A 22,693-nucleotide genomic window follows, 5' to 3' on the forward strand; every position below is an offset into this window, starting at 1 on the left:
TTATCACGGTATTTGCAATTACCACTGTACATACCACACACATACCACACACATACCACACATCCATCCGTCCATCCACACACACATACTCCCTTCCAGAGCCTCATCGATATCGCGTCTCCTCTGCTACAAACTTAAAACAACATTCGATCCGATCAAGATCGAGAAGAAAATAGCATCCACCTCTCCCAAACAAATATGGCATCAGATGCATCCAGAAGGTATGTTTTTTGATAGAAGCTTTCTTTCCCCCTTTTTTGGTCTATTTCCTATTTCCTATATTGTATTTATTTTTACCCTTTTTCCCCATAACTACCGGTACCTTGATACTATTTTGATCTACCTACGTCGATACCTACATTAGCTGTTTCCATAGCTTCCCCCTCCCCTCCACAAAAAGCACGTGCATTTTATGTTATGCTACATGCTTTTTCACTTGACTTGGGGCTTTGGGCTTTTGGCTTTGCTTTCCTGTTCCCGCCGCTTTGCAAGAAAAGATGGGGACCGATTGGGGGACCGATTGGGGGGCAGAATAAGAGCCAGCCAGGTACAAGCAAGACCCCAAATATTGTAAAGGGAAAAAGGGCAACGAGAAAAAAAAAAGATATAAGAGGCTCAAGGCAAATCATCGGGAAAGAAAAGGAAAAAAGGACCCAAGATCCCCTTCCCACTCCAAAAAATTTCAAAATAATACCTGCCAATGATCGCAAAGTAGGCGCTAGGTAAGGATTTGGATTGGTGGCAGTATCGCGCTTTACAATTTGCCGATAGATTTTCGCGTTTTTTAGTTGCTTTCACGACAGATTATTACTACACTACATGCCTGCCTGCCTACTCCGTACTATTTCGGTCAATATTTCATCAATTATCTCTTTCTTACCTTTCCTTAACAATTGACTTTCGACAATTTTTTTTAACGACATACACTGGACTCTGGAATTTTTTACTAATTTGTTTTTTTCTTCTCTCTTTTAGATGGCTGGATGAGTCAGGTATCTGGAGCTGTCGAATCAAGGTCCCACCACAATCGCATGTCGACAATTCAAGAGCAATCGATAATATCAATTCCAACATATACTCTATCAACGTGGCCGCAAATAATACAATGGATACCGCTTTGGAGATGACAAGTCCTGGCCGTAAGGCCAAGCTCGCGGAAACGATTCAATCTATGGCAAACTTGAATAGTAACATTGAGAACATGGAATCACCTATGGATCCGGATGCACAGGCAACAATCACAGACTTTCTCGATTTTACGGAATACCTACCTTCTGATTTGGTGCGGTCATTGGCACTTATTAGTGACCTCGATGAGAAATATGTCAATGCTTCATCGAGCTTGAATGACTTGACAAAAACCTATGGTCACCTCCCCGATCTTCCCGTCGATACAAAACCTGACCCTGTCTCTTTGCGAAAAGATATATCTACCAGCTTGACTGATGCCCTCGGGGCACGTACATTGGCTTTCGCAGAAGCATCACATCTGGTTGAGAACGTGGAGAGACATTACAAAAGGGCCCAGAATATATTGGCGAAGCTTCAGACCATGGCCGAAAACTATCCCGAATCTCGAGAAACAAGCCCTGTCCCGCAGAAGCCAAATTCACCTGTCGCAAATCGATTGCCAGGAAAATTACTTTTGCGAACTGGAAACCCTGATGGTCGCATGCGTGTTCGCAAACGACGCGCGCCAATCATCACTGTTCCTGGTGAGGTCATGGCTCCATATGAGCTCGACTACGATTCTTATGATTCGTACAGTGATGATTCGGAATCCGACGCTGGCCCGCCCACACCACGTCGGGAGACACCTGCGAGATCCGTATCGGTCAATTCTAAGATCAAGTTGAAGGTCAAGCCAGCCAAGAAAGAGAAAGTAGCAAAAGCCCCCCGGACACCAAGGCCACCTGGAGTTATGGGAACGAACGTACATAGCGCGGTTGCCGGAATATCGACAAGTAACGCACTAGCGAAACTCCAACCTCCACCACCGGATGCGAAAGCGGGAACCGAAGATGCGCCTTGGCTTCAGTTGACCGCATGGGAGCTTGCGAAGCTCAGAAAGAGAATGAAAAAGAATGCGGTATGGAGCCCGAGCGATACAATGATCGCACGTGAATTAAAACAATTGGGACGAGGAATTGAAGCGTATCGTACTGCAAAGAGTAAGGCTGACGCTGCAGGACAGCCTTTCGAACAATCGGTACCACCCCAACTCACCGGGAAGACAGTTATCGCGGAAGGTGCTATAAGTGCAGAAGCCTTAGGCACAGAAGAGATACAACTTAGCAATCGTGGTATGAAGCTTAACGAAGCCAAGAAATTAAAAAGAGAGGCAGCAGCAAAAGAGCTTGCCAAATTGGCGGCTGAAGAAGCTGAAGAATCTGTACGAAAGATGACAGAAGCTGCTAGTACAGTAAAGAGCCTTTTTGGGAATCATCCCGAAGAGAAAGAGAAAGAAAAAGAGAAAGAAAAAGAGAAAGAGAAAGAAAAGGAGAAAGAAAAAGAAAAAGAAAAAGAAAAAGAGAAAGAAAAAGAAAAAGAAAAAGAGAAAGCCCCTACTAAAACACCTAAGAAGCAGCCAGCATCGAAAAAACGAAAACGCGAGTCTACAATCGAAGACGTAAAGACGAATGGCGAGGCAAACCCACCGAGTATAGATGGCATAACTGACACGAATGACGCTCAAGGTGATAAAGTGAATGAAGTAGATTCTTCGAAATTAGGTAAGCCTCAATTCAAGAGAACGAAGACTGAAACCCCGGTCCCACCCCCTCATCCCATCATCACAAATGCCACTCCCCGCGCAACTCCTGTACCAACTTTGGAATCTGCCGTATCCGTGGCATCTTCCATTGCTCCATCAGTACCAACTACAGATACACCAATCAGTTCTACTCCGGTTGCATCAGTAACGGCTACATCACCACCAAAATCCTCAACGCCAATTCTTCCTCCGGGTGTGGAAAAGAAGGAGGCCAAGAAAGAGGCGAGAAAAGCAGCGGCGGCTGCTAAAAAAGAGGCCAAAGAAGCCGCAAAAGCAGTTGTGGAATCGGAATTGGCAGAAAAGAAGGAAGATCAAAAATCGGAAAAGCTAGAGAAGACAACTAACACACGTGCCACTCGCAAAGCAACTCCGGTTGCTCAAGTAATTGAACCCACTACACCACCAGTATCAGAACCCCTTCCAGCTAAAAGACCAACATCTTCTCGCGGTAAAGCAGCCGCTGCAAAAGAAGCGGTAACTGCTGCCGCCATCAAAGCAGAAGAGCCCATTTCTGCAGCTCCTATGCCAGCAGTATTAGATCGCCCCAGACGCACTAGCACAGCTCGTAACACGCCGGCACCAGAAACTCGTCAACCGAGCAAAAGAGCAAAAAGGCCCGCCCCAGGTGTTGTAACTCTTACAACAGAAGGTGGATCTACTGCCGTAAGCGTTGGCAAGAGACGTGCTGCTCCACGCAAAAAGGCAGGACAGAAAAAGGAAAAGAAAGATGGAAGAGAAGGCAGTGCGGTTCAAGAAGTTTTGGATGAGGTAGATGATGATGGAAATTTGATTGATCCAAACGAACAGAGATATTGCATTTGTAATCGGGTTAGCTTTGGCACGATGATTGCTTGTGAGAATGATAATGTGAGTCTTCCTTTCCACAAGAGGTCTGTGTTTTGGTTTGTATTGAATACGGAAAAGAGGAAGGAAAAGGAATAAATAGAGACGAGACGAGACGAGACGGGACGAGACGGGACGAGACTAGACTAATGATTGATTGCTTGATAGTGCGAGAAAGAATGGTTTCATCTGGAGTGTGTGGAAATGACGGCTGTTCCTCCTAGAACCACTAAGTGGTATTGTCCGGATTGTAGGATTATTTTGGGGATTGGCGAGAAAGGGGAGGTCAACGCTAGAGGGAGGAAACGGTAATGGATGGGCTGGGATAATAATGGGTGGTAGCTTTGCTAATTAGCTATAAGCTAATATGGAGTTTACAATATGGCTGGCTGGTTTGATTGATAATAATGACTTTGGGAATCGGAATGATTGCATACTTGCTTGCATGCAACAGAGGCGATGGGTCATGAATTCATGATGTTTTCCTCACAATTTTGGTCCGGAGAGTGTATGATTATGTATGTATGTATATTGTATGGATGGGAGATGGAATTTTGTGAAACTCTGTCCAATTTGATGGCTGGCTGGCTAGCTACTGAGTTGGTTGGTGGGCTGTTTGTGTGCATGTGGATGTGTATAAACAATTAATATCACATGTACAAGTGAATAAATGGAGAAATATAATGGAAGTGTATTAAAATTTTGTGGATATCATTCTACGACGTCTTTGCTCATATTCTATGCATTTCGTTTATGTATCATGTATTCTGATATAATGCCCGCAGCACCATCTTGCTATTTCCCTTTTACATCAGACACATCCAGGAACCTCGATGTTGAATTTCTCTCCGTTGATTCCCCAGCGCGAAAGGGATCCGCCGCTTCCGAAGAGGAGATCGAGCTTTTGTTCGCGGTGCCAGATGAATCTTTTTTTGTTCTTGTCGGGCAGGGTTTGGATGAAGTACTGGGGGTGGGTGGGGGTGTTAGAGTTTGGGGTTGTGGATTGATGGGTGGGTGGTCTATGTTTGGGGTTTACTTGGTGTTGTGTAGAGAAGAGAAGAACTTGAGGCGGGGTGGGGGTGAAGAGATGGAGCGGGCAGAAAGGAGAGGGGAGGAGAGGAGAGGATACATAGGAAAGGGAAAGATTGATAAGAGAGGAATGCATACATACCAAAATCTTGTGTTCCGGAATCCATTCCTCGTCCATGGTATCGAGTTTCCAGTCAGAAGCATTTTTAAACATGACGCCGGCGTGGCGATCACGATAGCCGATCAGGTGGTTTTCGATGGAGTAGGAGGGGTCGTGGAGGAGACGGTGGAGAATATCTTTTGCGGTGCGGAGGGGAGGGGATTTTTGTGTGGGGAGGGGGAAGGGTGTTGGGGTTGGGGTTGGAGTTGCAGAGGGGGTGGGGGAGAAAGTTGGAAGGGAGATGTTGGGTGGGGTGATGGAGGGGGGATGGAATGTACGGGTGCTGGGACGGAGATGGAGATGGAATTTTTCTGACGATGAGGTATGTATGGTGTAGAATAGATAACCTTTTTGATTTGGGGGTGTGGATTTGTCTTTCTGGAGTGAGGAAAGCCATTTTTCGAGGGTAGGGTTGAGATCTGGAGAGTCGATGTTGGTCAGACCGAGGAGAAAACATCCTTCGTAGAAGGGAGAGGAATCATCTGCTTCTTGATCGACTAGGGGTTGGGGCCATAGATGGAGTATTGAGGGTGAAGATGAAGATGTGAGGGTTGTTAGAGCTGCAGAGGGGTTGTTAATATCAAATTTCAGTTTATGGAATAAATGAATGAACGATGAATGGGTGGGCGGATGGGTCAGTTAGTGGATGTGCTTACAACTCTTCAATTCCACCAATCTATCACCAAGCATATCCAACCATCTTCCACATTCCAGCGAGGAGGTACCTGAATACACGAAATCTATCTGAATGATATTTTCACCCACAAGTTTAGCAGACACATCTTGTTGTTGAATACTCGCGAGAAGATTTTTCCAATATGAAAAATGGGGATAACTTTCTGTGGGGTTACTTTCGATGATGGAATGCATGAGCTGGAATTTTAGGTAGAGAAGTTCGAGGGTTGATCTATCTACATTTTGAAGATGATAGAGATTATAGATGTTGGTCCATTGAGTGAGTTGGTTTCTTTGGTGTGGTGTTAGTGTCTATATGGTGATAGGAAACGGAGGAGAAATTTACTCGGTTAGATGTTCATCTTCGTCATCGTTGAAGAGACCGGTACCACATTCCATGTAATAGGGCGTTAGGTCAATTTCTGGAACTCTTCCATAGTAGGTCAAAAATCGACGGATTGTAGTCTTGAAATCGAGGTTCTCTTGAAATGATTTTGATCCAATGCCCGATGATAGGGAGGCGATTATCGAATTTTCCCATTTTTGATCTGAAGTCTCTGTAGTATTGGGTCTCACATTACGCGGTTCGGAATTTGAAGATAAAGCATGCCGTAAAAGGGTGATGATGGAAATGGAGGTAAGACTGCCAATATTAGAGCTTCCATAAAGTCCTTGAACCGTTGCCCAGGCTCTGATGTAGTGGTAGACATGGTGTAGAGTGTTGTCTATTCTGACTGTATCATGTCAGATTGGCATTTCTAAGTCATATTCCTGGGAAAGTTTGGCCAATGGCCAAGAAATGAAGATAAAGTTCTGAGAGGGGTAAAATCAGATAGGAGCTTACACTTTTGAGCGAAATCGGTCAACCAAAGAATTCTAATGGCTTGTTTTGACGACCACTCGTCACAGTATTGGAGGGCCGCTAGTGGAATACTTTGAGGCAATTGTTTATGGCTATTCGATATGTGAGCAACACTAAACGTTTGAACAGCCGTTGCATGAATGAAGATTCTTTCGATAGGTATCTCAGGAGGCACTTGGCAACATACATTCTTCTCACAAATGGCTCGCAACAGCCATATTTAACCTCAAAAGCGAAGCTATTGATTCGTATAATAAACAATGGATGTGCGCCTGGCTGAACCGATGACACAATAATATTCGCATCCGGATACTCAACTTGAGCCTTTTGGATTGCCTCCCAAAAGACATCTATAAACAAACTTGCCGAAATGGTTCCAAAAACCACGCATTTCAATGTTTCGTTTCTTGTCGTACACTGTATGGCGTGGCTTTCAGTAGCAAAACAGACAAGCTTTGGAAGGGCGCCAATGCGAGCACGACGAGCGCTTGGAATACCTCCTTGATCTTGGCTATCAAGGTCCTCTTCTGGACCCGCAAGGCCTGGATCCAGAAGTTTCTGCAATGTTTGGAAAGCTAGATTAGCTTCTTCCCACCATCCTGGAGTAGGGACGTGGAATTGGTCTTGGAAGTATTGCGTGAGTATCAACTCCTCATTATTTGTGTCGTCTGCCATGGGGAAAGTGTGGAGGAGGGTAAAAATAGCTCAAATTGTTCAGAAATAGAAATTAATTGGTTTGAGGGGGAAGGAAACGATATCTGTGTGCAATAACTATTGTTTGAATGATACAGAAATAGAAAGAGAGAAGAAATTTTTTGTAACTTATTCTGATTTGGGGATTCGACAGAGAGCTTGCTTTGCCTTTAACATTTTTAAAGTATCGTTGCTACCTTACCCATACATCAATACCTACCTTCAAATCTGCCTTGGTGGCTCCTCAATTGACGGATCTTGCAGCATTGAATATACGAGAAGAGTCATCGTCGCCAGTCCCTCTCTAAAAATGAAGGATGTGCATCTTTTATCTCGGCCAGTGAGTCATACAACTTTGTAGGTACAATCAAATTTGCAATACAAATTGAAGGGCATCGACATCTTCCTCTGCATTACTCCTCCGTCTCCGCACGCGATCAGATAATTGTTTGGATAATAATAAAACATGTGGTGAGCAAAGATATACTTGATTGGCCAATGACACAATCATAGAACTCTGGAAGTGAAATGAAAACAAAGAGAAATAAATTGGCATTAGAGTGGAAAAGCTTGGTGAATGGGCGGAGGAAGCAAGAGATTGTGGTTGGCCAAGGTCTGGGCAGTGCGTAGTAAAGATTTTATGGAGTAATGATTGGTGATGAGGAAAAACATCTGAGCATACCGAGTCTGAGAGACTATATCCATCGGTATAGCCAAAAGAAGGTGTTTCATAAAACATTCAGGTATGCATATTTATTATGAATGACCAGGTGTATGCCCTTGGTATGGAGACTCCGTCTTCGTCAGACTGAGCGCATTAATTTAGATATCCCCATATTCCATTCCAATACTGCAGATGTACAGTCAGTCAGCTGAAAGTGCCAAAAGGGGTGGATCATCCCACCCCGCATAAATGGAAGAAAGCTTGAGAGAGATGAGTTGATTATTTGCCGATACCTACCTACTGTTTCTGTACTCCGTACTATCACCTCATCAAATAAAGTGGCACTTTGTTCCACGGAATCTTGTCATTTTAGACACACGGAGTTTCCATAGGGTCTTCTACGATGTATGATGGTGACATGCTCGTATAGATACGAGACAAGCTGACATGTGTAGCTGATGGCTGGTCGTCTAACGGAAGTACTACTCGAGTATGATATAATGGGAAAGCCAACTTTGAATGATTCGATTTATTAAACTCTACCTACTCTCGGTATGTATGCCTCTTTACGAGACAATCAGGCTGAGAATGAATTTGAAAGGGATTGGCCGTTGCGTGTCAATTATCTTTTTTTACCTTCCTCGCCTACATACTGCACTGCACGTAGGTACTTGAGGATAATATAAATTCAATCTCATTCACTCAGCTGTCTCTTCTTTGCATACTATACTATACGTAATGAATGATGAGAAAGTATGGTACGATGTACTCGAATTACAAGACCTCGGTGTAACCAACTGCATTATGATCCAAATTGAATCTCCAATACAGTAATATCACCTACCTTCTATACCGTAGCTAGGCGCAATTCAATCTCGAGGTTAAACTCTATATAGTAGAGATATCTAAACATATCTAACGTAAAAGATAAAGACACCGGTACTGTATCGTGAAGCTTATTAATAAATGTAACCGAACACTTACCTAGTCCTTCTTGCACATTGGGTTGTCTAGAATCAACTACCGGACTAATCAGTACTCACGATCCTTTTCTCCATCATACCATCATACCTACACCGTACTCATCCTAATAGATTATACTTTTGGTCCCAAAATTCACTCGTGTGTATATGGTGTGACTGTCATTTCCGATTGAACCATCTTGTGAATATGAAACTCTTATGCGTATAAATGAAGAAGGTGAAAGAAAATGATAAGCAAGGTCAAGTTAGATGTAAGAAAAACACAGCCCAAATACCAAGAGAATACGCAGAGCCAAGATAGCCAAGTTTCTCCGATCTTGGCCTCGGGGCGCAATCTCTTGGTTATGAAAGGGTTTGAAAAGCTTTATTGGCAATTTTCTTACTGCCTCGAGGCATTTAGCTTAGAAGTTTGCACATGTTCCTTCCATACGTGCCAAGAGTGATCAACCAATCAAATAATCAACTCAAGTTTGATCCGAGTGGAATACCAAGAGACTAGGAGTGGAAGCTAAACTCAATACGATCGCCAAGAGCTCTTGCCAAGACTTGGTCCCGCCCAGAGATTCCGTTATTCTTACAAGAAGGAACCAAGATCCTCCCTCTGCTTGGAGAACTCTTGAGAGAAACACAATTCGAAAGAACAAGAGTTCCCTTCTTTCTTTGATTCCAGTTTACCATCAATAATTTATCTCAACGTTGGATTTGATCGATTAAGTTGCTATCTGATATCGATACAGCCAAGACCCATAACTTTTTGGATTAATCTATTTTCCATACACAGTTTAGTCTGTGACAGGTTCAATTAACCGACTATCCTTCATTGGTTAATCTGTTTGATCTATTCCTAACTTCACAATGTCAAGTCAAGACCAGCAGCAGCAGCAGCAGCAACAACAAACTGCACAACCTCAGACTTCGACAGCCTCGAGTTCCAATGCAGAAGCTACTTCCACAGTAACTCCATCCATTCAACAAAATGTTGTATCTGATGATAGTTTACTCTGTCAATGGGAGAAATGTTCTGAAAGATGCCCTACTCCAGAATCTTTATTTGTATGTTTGATTTTGTTTCCGTAGTTTTACACCATCATACGTTACACCCTTCCAAAGTCTTCATACTTATACTCTATCTTAGGAACATATCTGCGAGAAGCATGTTGGTAGAAAAAGTACCAATAACTTAAACCTCACTTGCGGCTGGAATTCATGCCGTACTACTACCGTCAAACGCGATCATATTACATCTCATATTCGTGTGCATGTTCCACTCAAGCCTCACAAATGTGAATTCTGTGGAAAAGCATTCAAGCGTCCTCAGGATTTGAAGAAACATGTCAAGGTAAGACGGAGAGCTGGCGTGTATTCCTTCGGCTGTGCTAATGTATACTATCAGACACATGCCGATGATTCCGTTCTCTTGAGATCTCCCGAACAACCTGGTGGCCCAAACGGAGGATATAGACAACCAGGTGGTAAAGGTACGTAAGGGCGCAAGTTGCCTTTCGTTCATACAAATGTCTCTAACCTTTCTTATGTAGTAATTGCTAATTTGCAGCATCTTGCAGCAAACCCCATGGGTTATTATGATCATAATGCTTCAATGCATCCTGGTTCCGGGATGTATGGCAATTCGCATCATGGAGGTCACAGTGGATATTATGCACCCGCTCATCCTCCACCATCTTCTTATGGAGGAGGCCCAGGCTATTACCAGATGTCTCACAACCCCGACCTTGGTCAACATGCAGCTTGGGATGAGAAGAAGCGAAATTACGATAACTTGAATGACTTTTTTGGTGCTGCTAAGCGTCGTCAAATTGATGCCAATTCTTATCAACAAGTTAATCAAAGGTTGATGGCATTACAAGGTATTCCCATCAGTGGAGGTGGAGCTATCCATGATTACATTCATTCAGCACCTCAATTAGTTCCAATTGATGGCCATGGAGGTCACGGAGGTCATGGTGGTCATGGAGGTCCCATTCCACAACACCAATATTCCCTACCTCTACCAAACTTGAGGACCAAGAGTGATTTGAATTCCATTGATCAATTCTTGGAGCAGATGCAATCAACAGTCTACGAAAGTTCAAATGCAGCAGCAGCAGCAGGCATTCATCAACCCGGTGCTCATTACACTCACCAGTCTATCAACTTCCGTCAAAGTCACTCGCCACCACAAACTCAAATTCACAACATTGGTTCAATGGCACCACATGTTTCGACTTCTTACGCTTCAGCACCAATGACTGCCACTCACTCATCTCATTCATCTGGTACACCAGCTTTAACACCTTCCTCAAGTTCTGTTTCATATACTTCTGGCAATTCACCAATGTCCTCAAGTGGACTATCTCCCATCTCTAGGCACAGTTCTACGTCAACTGCAGCATACCCCAATCTCCCTGCAGTATCTCTCGGATACTCTCCACATCACTCAACAACTGCACCAACATCTACACTTGGCACAAACTTTGATAGTGATCCTCGTCGTCGTTACTCTGGTGGTATACTTCAAAGAAGTGCTGGTGGACTCAACTCTAGTCAGTATCGCGAGTCTATGGAGACCGCTACTATTAGCTCTCCATCACCATCTCCAAAAGAAACAACTCCTCGCCCTGAGTCTATCGTTCAAACTGATGTCACAAGTAACATTGATCCAGCTCTTTCTGTAACTTCACCTACAGTCAGATCAGTTGATACTCTCGAAAGTGCTCGCGATAGAGCTGAAGAGGCATGGATCGAGAACATTCGTGTCATTGAAGCTTTGAGAAGATATGTTAGTGACCGTCTTCAAAATGGAGAGTATGTCAAAGATGAAGAAGATGCTTCTGCAGCCGATGTTGATATGAAAGATATCCCAACAAAGACTGAAGATAAGCCAACTGAGAGCTTGTATCCCGTTCTCAAAACAGATGATGATGATGAGTAATTGATTTTTGGGTATCATGAGGTTGTGTTGATTGGGTGGAGTTTTTTGGGATGATTGCTTGCTATATCATGGGTTGAATGACGCTTCAATACATTATATCATAGGGATAAAGTGGCGCTGGTATGGATGGAGTACGAAATTCATTCAGCACATTGGTCGGTTGCTTGCTTTGATCAAAATTTGGAGAATGTTACGATAGTGCAATAGTTTTTTCCCCCTTTTTTTCTTCTTCTGATGAATGGAATAGCCTTCTCATTAAATGGAGTGTAGTATATCTATGAATCAGTACATTATAAACCATCTAAATTATGTCTATCAATGTTTAGAGTGACTACAATGAGCTCGCAGGTGTGTGACGACGAATGTTTATGATGATTTGAGATCTACTCGGGCCCGTAAAGCACCCCACATTTTAAGCATAGCTCCCCGAAGCACCCCACCCTGACAACATCTACAAAAGATATATTTGGCATTGACTTTCTCATCATACACTATACATTGTTTTCGAGGCATCTCTTTGATTCATCATTAACTCATCATCAGAAGTTAGTAAAGATGCCGCAACATTCATACAAATCGGAATATCCACAGGGGGTTGAAGTGGATGAGGGAATTAGAGAGTTCTTTGAGGCGTTTTACAAGTTGAGTGATACGGAGGAAAAACATGAGGAGTGAGTCGAGCCTTTTGTTTTGGACTTTGTTTTGGAGGATTGCGGAGAGGAGTCGGGTTAGGGATGGGAGGGGCGAGGAGCGAGGAGCGAGGAGCGAATGAATGTTTCTTATATTTCTTGAGAAGGGAGTGGGTAGGAGGATGGAGTGAAAGAGGGATCGGAAACTTCGGGTTTCGGAGGCTTGAAGGTTTGGAAGGATCATAATGTGGGGGGGATATGAATGGAAGTTTGAGGGTCGAGAATAATGAGTTTGATATCCTAGAATTGGGGGACTGGAGGGAAGGCAAGAATTTGAGTGATGGAGAATTCTAGAGATGCAGATGGTCGGGTTTGAAGTTGATGGAGTGATGGGCCACAAGGATGAAGCTAATATGTGGATGCGTCGATAGGTATGCAAATCAATTTGCTGAAGATGCGGAGGTAGTCATGGGGGTTAAAAGAGTTAAGGGGAGGCAGGGTGAGTCTTAACTTTCGTTTTTGTTTTGCATTCTTTGATATGGATGGAGGAAAGATGATGGGGGAGGAGTCTGGAGGGCTCACGAGGATTGGAGGATTGGGCAAAAAGTGCTTTCTTGGATGAAATTTGGTTGAGCGAGTAGAAAAGGGGGAAGAGAATAGGAATTCAAGGTTTGACGAAGAAAGAAAAACGCTAATGTAAAGCTTTAGAAATTCTCGCTTTCAGAAAGGGCATGTGGGAAAAGGTAGCAAGTCGTTTGCATACAGCCCACAAAATCTTTCCTTTTGGAAAGGGGTCCACGGAGGTTATGTTGTTTGGAGTTGTGGCTGTGAGTTCTTCCTATCTACTTGGTGTTTAAAAGTCCAGGGAGTTTGGATTGGAGTGAAGGGAGCGAGTGGGTGGGGGTGAGGGCAAAATGCAGAAGATAAGGGAGGGAAACTTTTGAGTTGCGATGCTAATGCTTTAATGATTTAGTATGGATTGAAAGATGGAAGAAAGGCCGATGTAAGTGTCATGTTTATTATCTTCTAGCTATGAATGATACCATTTGGACATATACTCATATGTGGAATAGGTTGAGTGGGCCGGACGGGCCAAGATGGTTCAGGAGGGCGGAAAGTGGAAATTGGGATTTTATCAAGTTTATTTGGTGAGTACATTTTTAGTAGTCGTTGATGTAGAGTGAGGGAGTGAGGAGAGAAGGGGATTGATGGCTAATGAATATGTGTTAGGATTCGGCTGCTGTACAGAATGCTAAATAAGTTTGAAATTTCAAAATGTGAGGGGTGTGTAGATGGGAATTTCGGATGAATAAGGGGGTTTGTGTAGATTGATATAAATTTCAACTATGATGGACTTCATATCAAACTGTGGTTGGGCATAACCAATGTGAACTTCTACAATCTAAGTTCTATTCCGAGCTTCTAGTTTTGCCAAACATATTTTACAAGCATTACCAATTACCAAATCCAAGTAACTATCGTCATTGTATCTTATTTCGTCAACCATGATATTATTAGAACATCTTCTCCCCATTACTCAACCAACTTAATAGCCTCCTCAAAATTCATAATATCATCCGCACTCTTTGCCACTCCCCCCCCTTCACAATCCCCTCCTTATCCACAACCCAACTTCCACTCGTCTGCCATCGATTTCCACTCTCCGTAGGTCTATTCCATATTTTTTCTTCGCGCCCAAGCTTAAAGACAGAGAACATACTCCAGGGATTCAGTACGTGCCAGGCGGAACTAGTGCCTAATCCCCATTGTGCATAGATTTTGCGATCAGAATCAACGATTACTTGGATGGGACCGGCGCCGCCGAGCGAGTCAAGCCAGGTCTCAGTCGAAGATGAGGTGGAATGGGAGATAGCTATTATATTGATATTTGGGTGGGAGGCAGCGAGATTGCGGAGGGTAAGGAAAGTCTTTTCTGCGAACTGGAGAGGGGAGGGGGTTAGCTATGGTTTGAATTGTGGAATTGATTTTAGAATGAGGCAATTAGTTTGTGAGAGATATGCAGAGTAAGATGCTAGAAGTAGTACATATGTGAAAAGGGAAATTAGAAACCTACTGGGCAGCCGCAATGTCTGAGAAATGTGATGATAGTAGGCTTTCCATTGGGATCTGGGAATGGAAGTTTAGATGATGAAGGTGCTTTGGAATTGATTTCTGGAGGTGATTGGACTTCAATTGGAGATGGAGAAAACCATGAATTGAGTTCTTGTTGGAAAGTCATTTTAATATTAGTATGTATATGTGGCTGTTGATGTGACTGTTGATGTAACTGTTGATATTGATGTTCTCGAACCGTCGGAGAAAGGGAAGCGACAGGATCATATTGATGATTTCATAGAGGGGAAAAGCTTCGTAACGTGGGGTAGCTTTCTTATGCATGGGTCTGTTATCTTATCGGGACCCCTGTCGCATTGCCTTGTAAGGTTAGTAATGTATCAGTATCAAACAATTTGATCTTGGGAAGATTTTCCAAATTCCCCCTTCTTTTTGAACATCACCAGATATCTAGGTAGATACCTTTATTGTATGTTTATCTGAGAGTCCCGAAGTTTGAAATTCATATACACTAGGTAAGCTGATTATGCATTAAACGTTATCTTTCATGCGAGTGCTGAGCGATACTCAAAGCATACCATTTCCATCGCCACAAGAGGCTGTGACAACTTTGACAGTTGTCAATACTCAGAGCGCTGGATACTTTTTCGGGGAAAATTCTGGAAGAAGTAGAATATGCATGAAGTCATTACCCTTCAGTTGGGACAAAAGAGCAATTATCTTGCTACCCATTTCTGGAATACTCAGGTAATACTACATCTTTTTTCTAGAATTATCAACGTTTTTTGACTGGCGAACAGGAATCATACTTTACATATTCGGCAGATCAAGAATCTCCTATTGATCACGATGTTCATTTTAGACCTGGCATTGGAGCCGATGGCACTGAAACCTTTACTCCAAGAACTTTGATTTATGATTTGAAAGGAGGATTTGGTTCTTTGAGAAAGATTAATGCTTTGTATCAAATAGATGAACCGGTTATTACTGATGGATTATGGTAAGAAGTCTAAATGTATCGATAGGAAGTCGAGAATTTTGCTGATTCTAACTTCATTTCAGGAATGGTCCAGCTGTAGTTCAACGGCAAACGGCCATCCAACAGAGTCCATATCAACAAAGTTTGGAAGAAGGCCTCGAACCGTCAAAGCTCACCTCAGAATCGGTGCGATATTGGTCAGACTTCAATCGTGTTTATTATCATCCGAGGTCAATAGTTCAACTCAATGAGTATGAATTGAATTCATCCTTGATGCCATTCGAAAATTGGGATGCTGGTGAAGAATTATTCAGTTCCTTAGATAAAGAGCATGATTTGTTGGATCGTGATCTTCGACCTTTTGCCGAGGAAGCTGATCATATGCAAGGCATACAGATAATGGGAGGCATTGACGATGCTTGGGGTGGTTTTGCTGCTCGATATATGGATCGCTTGAGAGATGAATATGGTAAGACCACGGTATGGTTCTGGGGTTTGGAGGATAACATTAAGGGAATACCCAGAGTAAGTTGTGATGGGCTGAGGTGGAGTTCATATCAGTACTGATTTTGACAGGAAAAACGTTTCTTGAAGTTGTCAAACACGGCGAAGTCAATATCGGAAATCATTCCACAAACGTCCCTTTTCATTCCAATTACCCTACCATCGACACGTTTGCCAGGCTACCTCAAATTGGACGCGAGTTCTCCATGGGAAGTTTCTGGCTTGTTGTCTTCCGCGATGGAAAGCATGACACTGCCTTCGAGATTAAAGCCTCAAAATGGTACAAGGCAGACTTTGGACCAATTGGCAAGCACATTGAATGTCAATGGCAATCAGAATATTGCGAAATTACGCATGTCTGTTAGACAAAATTCTAAGACAGGAATTAATGATACCATTCATACAGGAACGAACGGACATTCGCAGGCCACAGATACGAGGATTACTTCAGCAACAACTTTAAGTCGTGGTGAGGATATGCCTGCGGAAAATGATACTGCCAATTTTGATATGGACTTCTTTCCTACAGAAACAGGAGAGCAATTTCGCGGTCCTCGGAAGTCCGGCAAGGTTCATGTATTTGGCCAAGTTGAGAATTATAGAGGAAATGAGGAATACGATGAGGGAAACGACAGAAACGATGAGGGTCGTGAACGAGCTCTTAGAATTGCTGCCAGTCTTCCATTGCTTTCAAAGTTAGTATTCCCCTTGATTATATCTTCAATTTTCTTACTGTATTCTTATAGGACATATACACCATTATCTTTTCCACTTCTCGATAGTTTCCCTGGTATCTTCAACCATGAAGATGAGAATATCAGGAATCTCTCAATCAGCACATCTCTTTCGACTGATACGTCTGTGGCCCTGCGGATTAAAAGCCTTCAGCAAATAGTAAATAGAGCCATTGGCATGGATGAACGAGAGGCGCTCAGCAATTCTCTTGGCGAGATCGCGGAATCATATGAAGAAGGCTGGGATAGTGACACCGACGAAGATGATGATTAGTTGAGATGTAAGTAAATACGAATAAGGTAAAGATAGCTTGACTCAATACCACCCTAAGCCACCTAAATTTTACCACACCAGATTACCTGAACTATGTCCCGACATTCGGTGAGTCTGTACGACTCGGTGATTTCTCATGCGAACTTTGTCAGCTTATGTCGGAAAGAAAATTTAACGACTCAGAGCTGTTGGGTGGCGTGTTCGGTCACGGTATTGAGGCCTATTCACAGCCCAACTCATACCTAGCAACGACTGGGTGACAGGTCAACAGTGAAGCGCAAGCGAGAAAAGATACCGAGAAAAGGCTACCAACGGAAGTCCATCATCGCACAACGTTACCCTTTCGCCACATCTCTGCTTTCATTGTCTGTTTTTCGAGGAATTCTTAATTGGATCATCGATGCATCTCCCACGCAAAAAAATTGTATCTCATTTGAAGCACATCAATTGATTCATATTCCAACATATCCTGATTTTTTTTCACCTTGGACCTCACCCCGCCTCTGTTATGCATGACACAGATTTTCAGCCAATCCAATAACAGAATTCTAGTAGACAACCTTCCCCGCGTTCGCTAGTAGATTCTAATGCATCTTACAGTCAAATACGAAGAAGCAAGAAGTCTTTCATATGCATCTCGAGATTTGCCCTAGTAACAAAAAGACATGCTCGGCACCCTGCGTAGGAAGTCATTTAGCCGGAAGAAACGGAAGTCAAGATACTTCCTATGCAGGGGAAAATCACTCACCAATATCTAGATAAAGGTACCAAAATTATTGTGTTACCTGGTTTATCGGTACCAAAGCTACCCAAGAAAATGACACACCACGTTTTTTTTAATATTTCTAGAGGCCTCGAGAACGGACAACAGAGAACAAATTTTGTCACCAGGCCTCGCTTTCCCCCGGGAATGTGATTCATGAGGTGGCACCATGTAAGAATACTGTTTATCATGCAAAAGCTCGTGTTCCTTTCTCCTTCATGCATCATAATATTGCTTCCACAGCATTAAGCGACTAGGAACCCATGTTTATGCCAGCCCTTTCCCCACGACTGCAGCCTCCGAAATGGTTAACAATCAAGTAAATTAACATATGTTTATATACACGAGTTTTTCGTATTACTATTCTTAGAGCTCTTATTTCAAAGCTTGGCTCAGAATTGAGGAAACTGTTGTTGGTCAGCACTATACTCGTATCCCAAAGCTACGTAGCATACTGGTTGACCAGTTAGAGGAGACCTTTTTATGTCTTAGTAGACCAGAAAAAATACAGATACTCGCCCGAATTTGCATCGCCAGCATGAAATCATATGCGGCCTTATAAGATGCACAAAGATTGACTAGATATCTTTCAAGGTAGGATCAAGATTTCTTTGCCATTCCATAGATAATAGTGCCCTTGTTCCCGCATGTGTTTGTGTTTGTTTTCATTTTCTGATTGTCCCAACCTTCTACCAAACATTATATTCCTCCAACCTCCTCATCAGAAAGGTTTGCTTTCAGACTTCTCACTCTTTCAAGTACTTAAGTCGGTCGTTATACCCATTCTCTGTGGTGCAAAGTACAGAGTGTGCTATCGTTATACAAGTTTGACGCCGTACAAGCTCAAAACATATCGCTACATATTGCAATCATGAAGGCAGCTTTCGCTTTGTTGGCTTTGGCCACTTCGACTCTCGCTCAAGGGATTCAGGAAAGATGGTATTCAAGTCCTCCTGGTTATTCGAGCCCTCCTGGGTATCCTGTCGAGACTGATACTACTACTTGGACCACTTATACTTCAACCACTATCTGTCCTGTAAGTAAGATTCATCTTGTTGGCGTGTTGTATCATTAGGATGGAGTGGGGATGGTGGGATGATCGTGGATACTCTTGTTCTGTGATCCCATTTGTATATTGGATGAAGTCATCTCTTCTTCGTATCTTTCAGATGAATACCATCTTGGCAAAGGGTGAGGGGTGCCAATGTTAAAGAACTTTCTCACATCTGAAAGAAAATTCGTCTTTTCAATTAGATGAAAGCTTTTCAATACATCCGAGAAAGATTTAAATGGTGATGAAGATCTCATACCATAATGGTCACATGCTGTCAGGTTTAAAAGCAAAAGCTTATTCATTTCTGACAGGTCACTTCAACTACTACCGAAGAAGGAACAACGAAATGGGTTACAAGTATCGCTACATCAACCGTAGTTGTCACTAGTTGTGTTGGAGGCTGCGGAGGAGTTGTCACTGTGCCTGGCCCAACTGGATGGGCAACCACCACCACCGATGTAAGATCATTCCATAATGTTTACTGCGCATTGAGGTTGACTCATTTTTAGGTCATCGTCACGTATACCACCACTTGCGCGGTAACGGAGACCGTCACTGCTCCCGGAAATACCTACACAAAGACATACACCACCACTTCTGTTGTCGAAACTGGTAAGACTTTTAAAGATTCACCCAGATGTTGACGAATCATTGCTGATATCTGAGTCAAGCTGTACCCACCACGATCGTTAACACTGTCACTGCGCCTGACACAACACAGACGTATGGAATTCTTTTCAAATCTCTAAGCTGTTCTTAGACTAATATTCTCCGTAGTGTTGAAACCGGAGTGGTTGTAACTCTTACGAGTCTCTGTCCTATTACCGAAACAACTACCATTTCAGGAAAAGAAGAGACGGTTACTTATACATCAACATCATTGTATACAACTAACGTTCCTACATATATTGAAGTTACAGCCACCGCTCCTGACAATACAAAGACGTATGGATTATTCCTAATCCCTACGCCCTATTCTTGAACTAATGGCTTTCATAGTGTTGAGACCGGGGTGGTCCAAACTCTTACCAGTCTATGTCCTATCACTGAAACTACGACCATTTCAGGAAAAGAGGAGACTGTAACTTATACATCGACATCACTATACACAACCATCCTTCCTACCTATGTTGAAGTTACAGCCACTGCTCCTGATAATACAAAGACGTATGGATCCTTCCCAAATTTCTGCGCTTTTATTCCTGGGCTAATATTTTTCACAGGGTTGAGACCGGGGTAGTCCAAACTCTTACCAGTCTATGCCCTATCACCGAGACAACTACTATTTCAGGAAAAGAGGAGACTGTAACGTATACATCGACATCACTATACACAACCATCCTTCCTACATATGTTGAAGTTACAGCCACTGCTCCCGACAAGACAAAAACGTAAACAAGCCCGCTTCACTCTCTTCACTTTGGAAGCTAACTTGTTCCTAGCGCTGTCACTGGAGTACTTTCTACAATAACTTCTCTCTGTCCAGTCACCGAGACAAAAACAGTCTCCGGAAGCCTGGTAACTGCCATCTACACAACTACTTCATTCATTGTCACAAACGTCGGAACCACCGTTGAAGTAGCAACTACTCTCCCAGCGAAAACCACCACGTGAGCATTCCTTCTCTTGAATATATATGTACGAGGCGAGGACAACAAACTAATAAGCAAAATAGAGTTGCAACTGGAGTACTTCAAACCATCACTAGTCTTTGCCCTGTTACTGAAGTTGAAACCATTTCTGGAATCGAATATACTGTTACAAAGACGACAACTAGCCTTATCGTCACTGAAGTATATACCACGGACTACTCAAAAACTACTTTACCGGGAGGAACTAAGACGTAAGTCTTTGGACTCTTGCTATTCATTTGATATTTGTGACTAACCGAGTATGAAGAATCGAAACATACGTCTATCAGACGTCTACTAGCTTATGCCCAGTCACTGAAGTCCAAACAATTTGTATGAAATCCCATTTCCAAATTTCACATGTATTCGATGTTTCAAATGACTTGAATGTTGAGAGAAATAAATACTGATAGTCAACTTCTAGCTGGTGTTCCGATCACAAAAGTATATACCAGTACAATTGTCACTGAAGTCCAGGTTCCTACAATTATTGTTCAATAGTGAGTCAATCATCATCGAAAGTCGAAACATTGAGCACAGACTAACAAGTTGCAGCACTACAACTCAAGCTACTGAATATAAGACTACTGATGTCTACGAGACTACCACATGCATTGAAAGTGTGTATACAACCATCAGTGCTGGATCAACGTAAGTTCGGATTCGTCTCTTTCTACCACAAAAAGCATCAGAGTCTGACATTCCCATAGCATCGTTTTGACCGCCACCCAAACAAACACCATCCAAGTGACCGCAGTTCGCACCCTAACATCTACCCTCCCTGCCGCAACTGGCGAAACGACCGTTTATGTAAGCATTCCATCCTCTCATCCCTTTCCACTCTCTCTTCACACTCTTCCCAAATAAACATACGCTAATTCCACCCCCAGATCCCAACCACAATCGGCCACACCATCGAAACCATTGCTGTCGTCACCGTTCCCTCCATCGTCCGCACCGTCACCCTCGGAACAACCTACTACGCAAACACAACCCACGTACAAACATCAACTTACATTCAACCCAGCACTTTGACCGTTGGGGGGCAGACAACGAGCTACTTTGTTCAGCCTAGCGTTAGCGCAAGTAGTATTGCGGCGACCAGCGTGACTACCATTGCGCCTACTGCACCGGTGGAGGCGAATAATGCGGGGATGAATGCACCGGGGTTGGTGATGGGGTTTGTGATGGGGGCTTTGGCGCTTTTGTAGATGAGTGTGTGAGGATGGGGGATCTTTCATTCTTGGAAGATGGTTGGTTGGATGCTTCTTTTCATTTCTTCTTCTCTTCTCTTCTCTTCTCTTCACTGGGCGGATGCATATAAACACAATGATATGAATGAAAGAATAGGGAGGAGCATTATGGATGTGGATGTGGATATGAGAGGCATGGAAGGCATGGAAGAAATACGACGATATGACACGATACAGTGTGCTAAGAATTGGATATTGGATATTGGATCTTGAGGGGATCACGTTCCTTAATGAGTTGGTTTACTTTGGAAAGCGGATGGAAAGGGGATGGGAAAAAATGAATGGATGAGAGAGGTGAATGAGAGGGATTTTAGGGGGTAATCTTTAATTTATTTGTAGATATTATTATTCTATTCTATTCGATCCTGTTCTATCCTGAGTTATTTTATCATTTCCTTTTGAAATACATTCGTGACAATGTATCTATTCCATGGATACTCCAAACCGCACTCGACTCATCAAAATTATCAAAATTATCAAAATTATCAAAATCTTTCATTTGCTTTTAGAATGTAGGTAGGTAGGTAGGTAAGTAAATGAGTAAGTAAATAAGTAAATAGATAGAAAAGAGGTACACACATCCATCTAAGTCCACATCTCAAACTCAAGTACCTCAGATCCAATAAATAACACGAACTCAACTGATATGACTTGAAGTTCTCTAATGATTCTGTAATTGTTTTCAGGTTCTTCTCTAAGAGTATTGTGTGAGGAGATGTATATTCGATTCGACTCGATTCGATTCGCTGGATAGTAAGTGAGTAAAGAGGAGGTACACACGTCCATCTAATTCCACATCTCACACTCAACAAGCACCTATCGCATCAGCGTGATTATTTTGTAATTGAAGGGATTGTATAGAATGAAGGGATTGTATAGAATGAAGGGATTGTATAGAATGATGGGATCGTATAAAATGGTGGGATGAGATGAGATGAGATGGAATGGGTGGAACCGAGAAGTTGATCGATATGTCAATGTAATTAGTATCGAGCAATCGAAAAGTCTATCGATCTATCAAAATAGTGTGAGTAAATATGCTCCAGATCCATCCACATATCAATACACAATAATAACCAATAGACATAACCACATCATTCATGATACATGGACAGATGCACGTGATAGACTCCAACGTGATTGAGGCTTAAAAGGTTAAATCGGAATCGGATCCAAGAATTGTGC

At 42.8% G+C, this 22,693-nt stretch overlaps 7 protein-coding genes across 7 annotated transcripts; 5 read left to right on the forward strand and 2 right to left on the reverse strand.

Moving 5' to 3' along the window:
- Window positions 1-1,105: 1,105 nt before the first annotated feature.
- On the forward strand, window positions 1,106-3,715 carry Bfra_005082sa (putative phd-finger domain-containing protein; the record flags this gene model as incomplete). The annotated part of the gene is made up of 1 exon (XM_037335469.1): window positions 1,106-3,715. The coding sequence occupies one exon, from the start codon at window positions 1,106-1,108 to the stop codon at window positions 3,713-3,715; it is 2,610 nt and encodes an 869-aa protein (XP_037192564.1).
- Window positions 3,716-4,427: 712 nt separating this feature from the next.
- Bfra_005083 (uncharacterized protein) lies at window positions 4,428-7,017 on the reverse strand (the record flags this gene model as incomplete). Its single annotated transcript, XM_037335470.1, has 6 exons — window positions 4,428-4,580; window positions 4,788-5,365; window positions 5,462-5,772; window positions 5,827-6,214; window positions 6,325-6,434; window positions 6,530-7,017. The coding sequence occupies 6 exons, from the start codon at window positions 7,015-7,017 to the stop codon at window positions 4,428-4,430; spliced, it is 2,028 nt and encodes a 675-aa protein (XP_037192565.1).
- Window positions 7,018-9,537: 2,520 nt separating this feature from the next.
- On the forward strand, window positions 9,538-11,614 carry Bfra_005084 (putative transcription regulator protein; the record flags this gene model as incomplete). Its single annotated transcript, XM_037335471.1, has 4 exons — window positions 9,538-9,735; window positions 9,818-10,021; window positions 10,076-10,160; window positions 10,221-11,614. 4 exons carry the CDS (start codon window positions 9,538-9,540, stop codon window positions 11,612-11,614), a joined length of 1,881 nt encoding a protein of 626 aa, XP_037192566.1.
- Window positions 11,615-12,169: 555 nt separating this feature from the next.
- On the forward strand, window positions 12,170-13,503 carry Bfra_005085 (putative fungal specific transcription protein; the record flags this gene model as incomplete). Its single annotated transcript, XM_037335472.1, has 6 exons — window positions 12,170-12,285; window positions 12,675-12,742; window positions 12,952-13,070; window positions 13,217-13,246; window positions 13,317-13,391; window positions 13,474-13,503. 6 exons carry the CDS (start codon window positions 12,170-12,172, stop codon window positions 13,501-13,503), a joined length of 438 nt encoding a protein of 145 aa, XP_037192567.1.
- A 305-nt stretch (window positions 13,504-13,808) lies between these two features.
- On the reverse strand, window positions 13,809-14,482 carry Bfra_005086 (putative alkyl hydroperoxide reductase subunit c thiol specific antioxidant protein; the record flags this gene model as incomplete). The annotated part of the gene is made up of 2 exons (XM_037335473.1): window positions 13,809-14,183; window positions 14,318-14,482. 2 exons carry the CDS (start codon window positions 14,480-14,482, stop codon window positions 13,809-13,811), a joined length of 540 nt encoding a protein of 179 aa, XP_037192568.1.
- Window positions 14,483-14,991: 509 nt separating this feature from the next.
- On the forward strand, window positions 14,992-16,807 carry Bfra_005087 (putative protein dml1 protein; the record flags this gene model as incomplete). The annotated part of the gene is made up of 5 exons (XM_037335474.1): window positions 14,992-15,063; window positions 15,117-15,316; window positions 15,379-15,820; window positions 15,872-16,494; window positions 16,546-16,807. The coding sequence occupies 5 exons, from the start codon at window positions 14,992-14,994 to the stop codon at window positions 16,805-16,807; spliced, it is 1,599 nt and encodes a 532-aa protein (XP_037192569.1).
- A 1,634-nt stretch (window positions 16,808-18,441) lies between these two features.
- Window positions 18,442-21,466, forward strand: Bfra_005088 (putative repetitive proline-rich cell wall protein; the record flags this gene model as incomplete). Its single annotated transcript, XM_037335475.1, has 14 exons — window positions 18,442-18,606; window positions 18,936-19,082; window positions 19,134-19,236; window positions 19,296-19,347; window positions 19,402-19,569; window positions 19,624-19,791; window positions 19,848-20,015; window positions 20,067-20,234; window positions 20,300-20,467; window positions 20,524-20,588; window positions 20,680-20,755; window positions 20,811-20,906; window positions 20,966-21,065; window positions 21,146-21,466. 14 exons carry the CDS (start codon window positions 18,442-18,444, stop codon window positions 21,464-21,466), a joined length of 1,965 nt encoding a protein of 654 aa, XP_037192570.1.
- Between the last annotated feature and the right edge of the window lie 1,227 nt (window positions 21,467-22,693).

Source organism: Botrytis fragariae, assembly GCF_013461495.1.
Source record: "Botrytis fragariae strain BVB16 chromosome Unknown tig00000054, whole genome shotgun sequence".
Lineage (NCBI taxonomy): Eukaryota > Fungi > Ascomycota > Leotiomycetes > Helotiales > Sclerotiniaceae > Botrytis > Botrytis fragariae.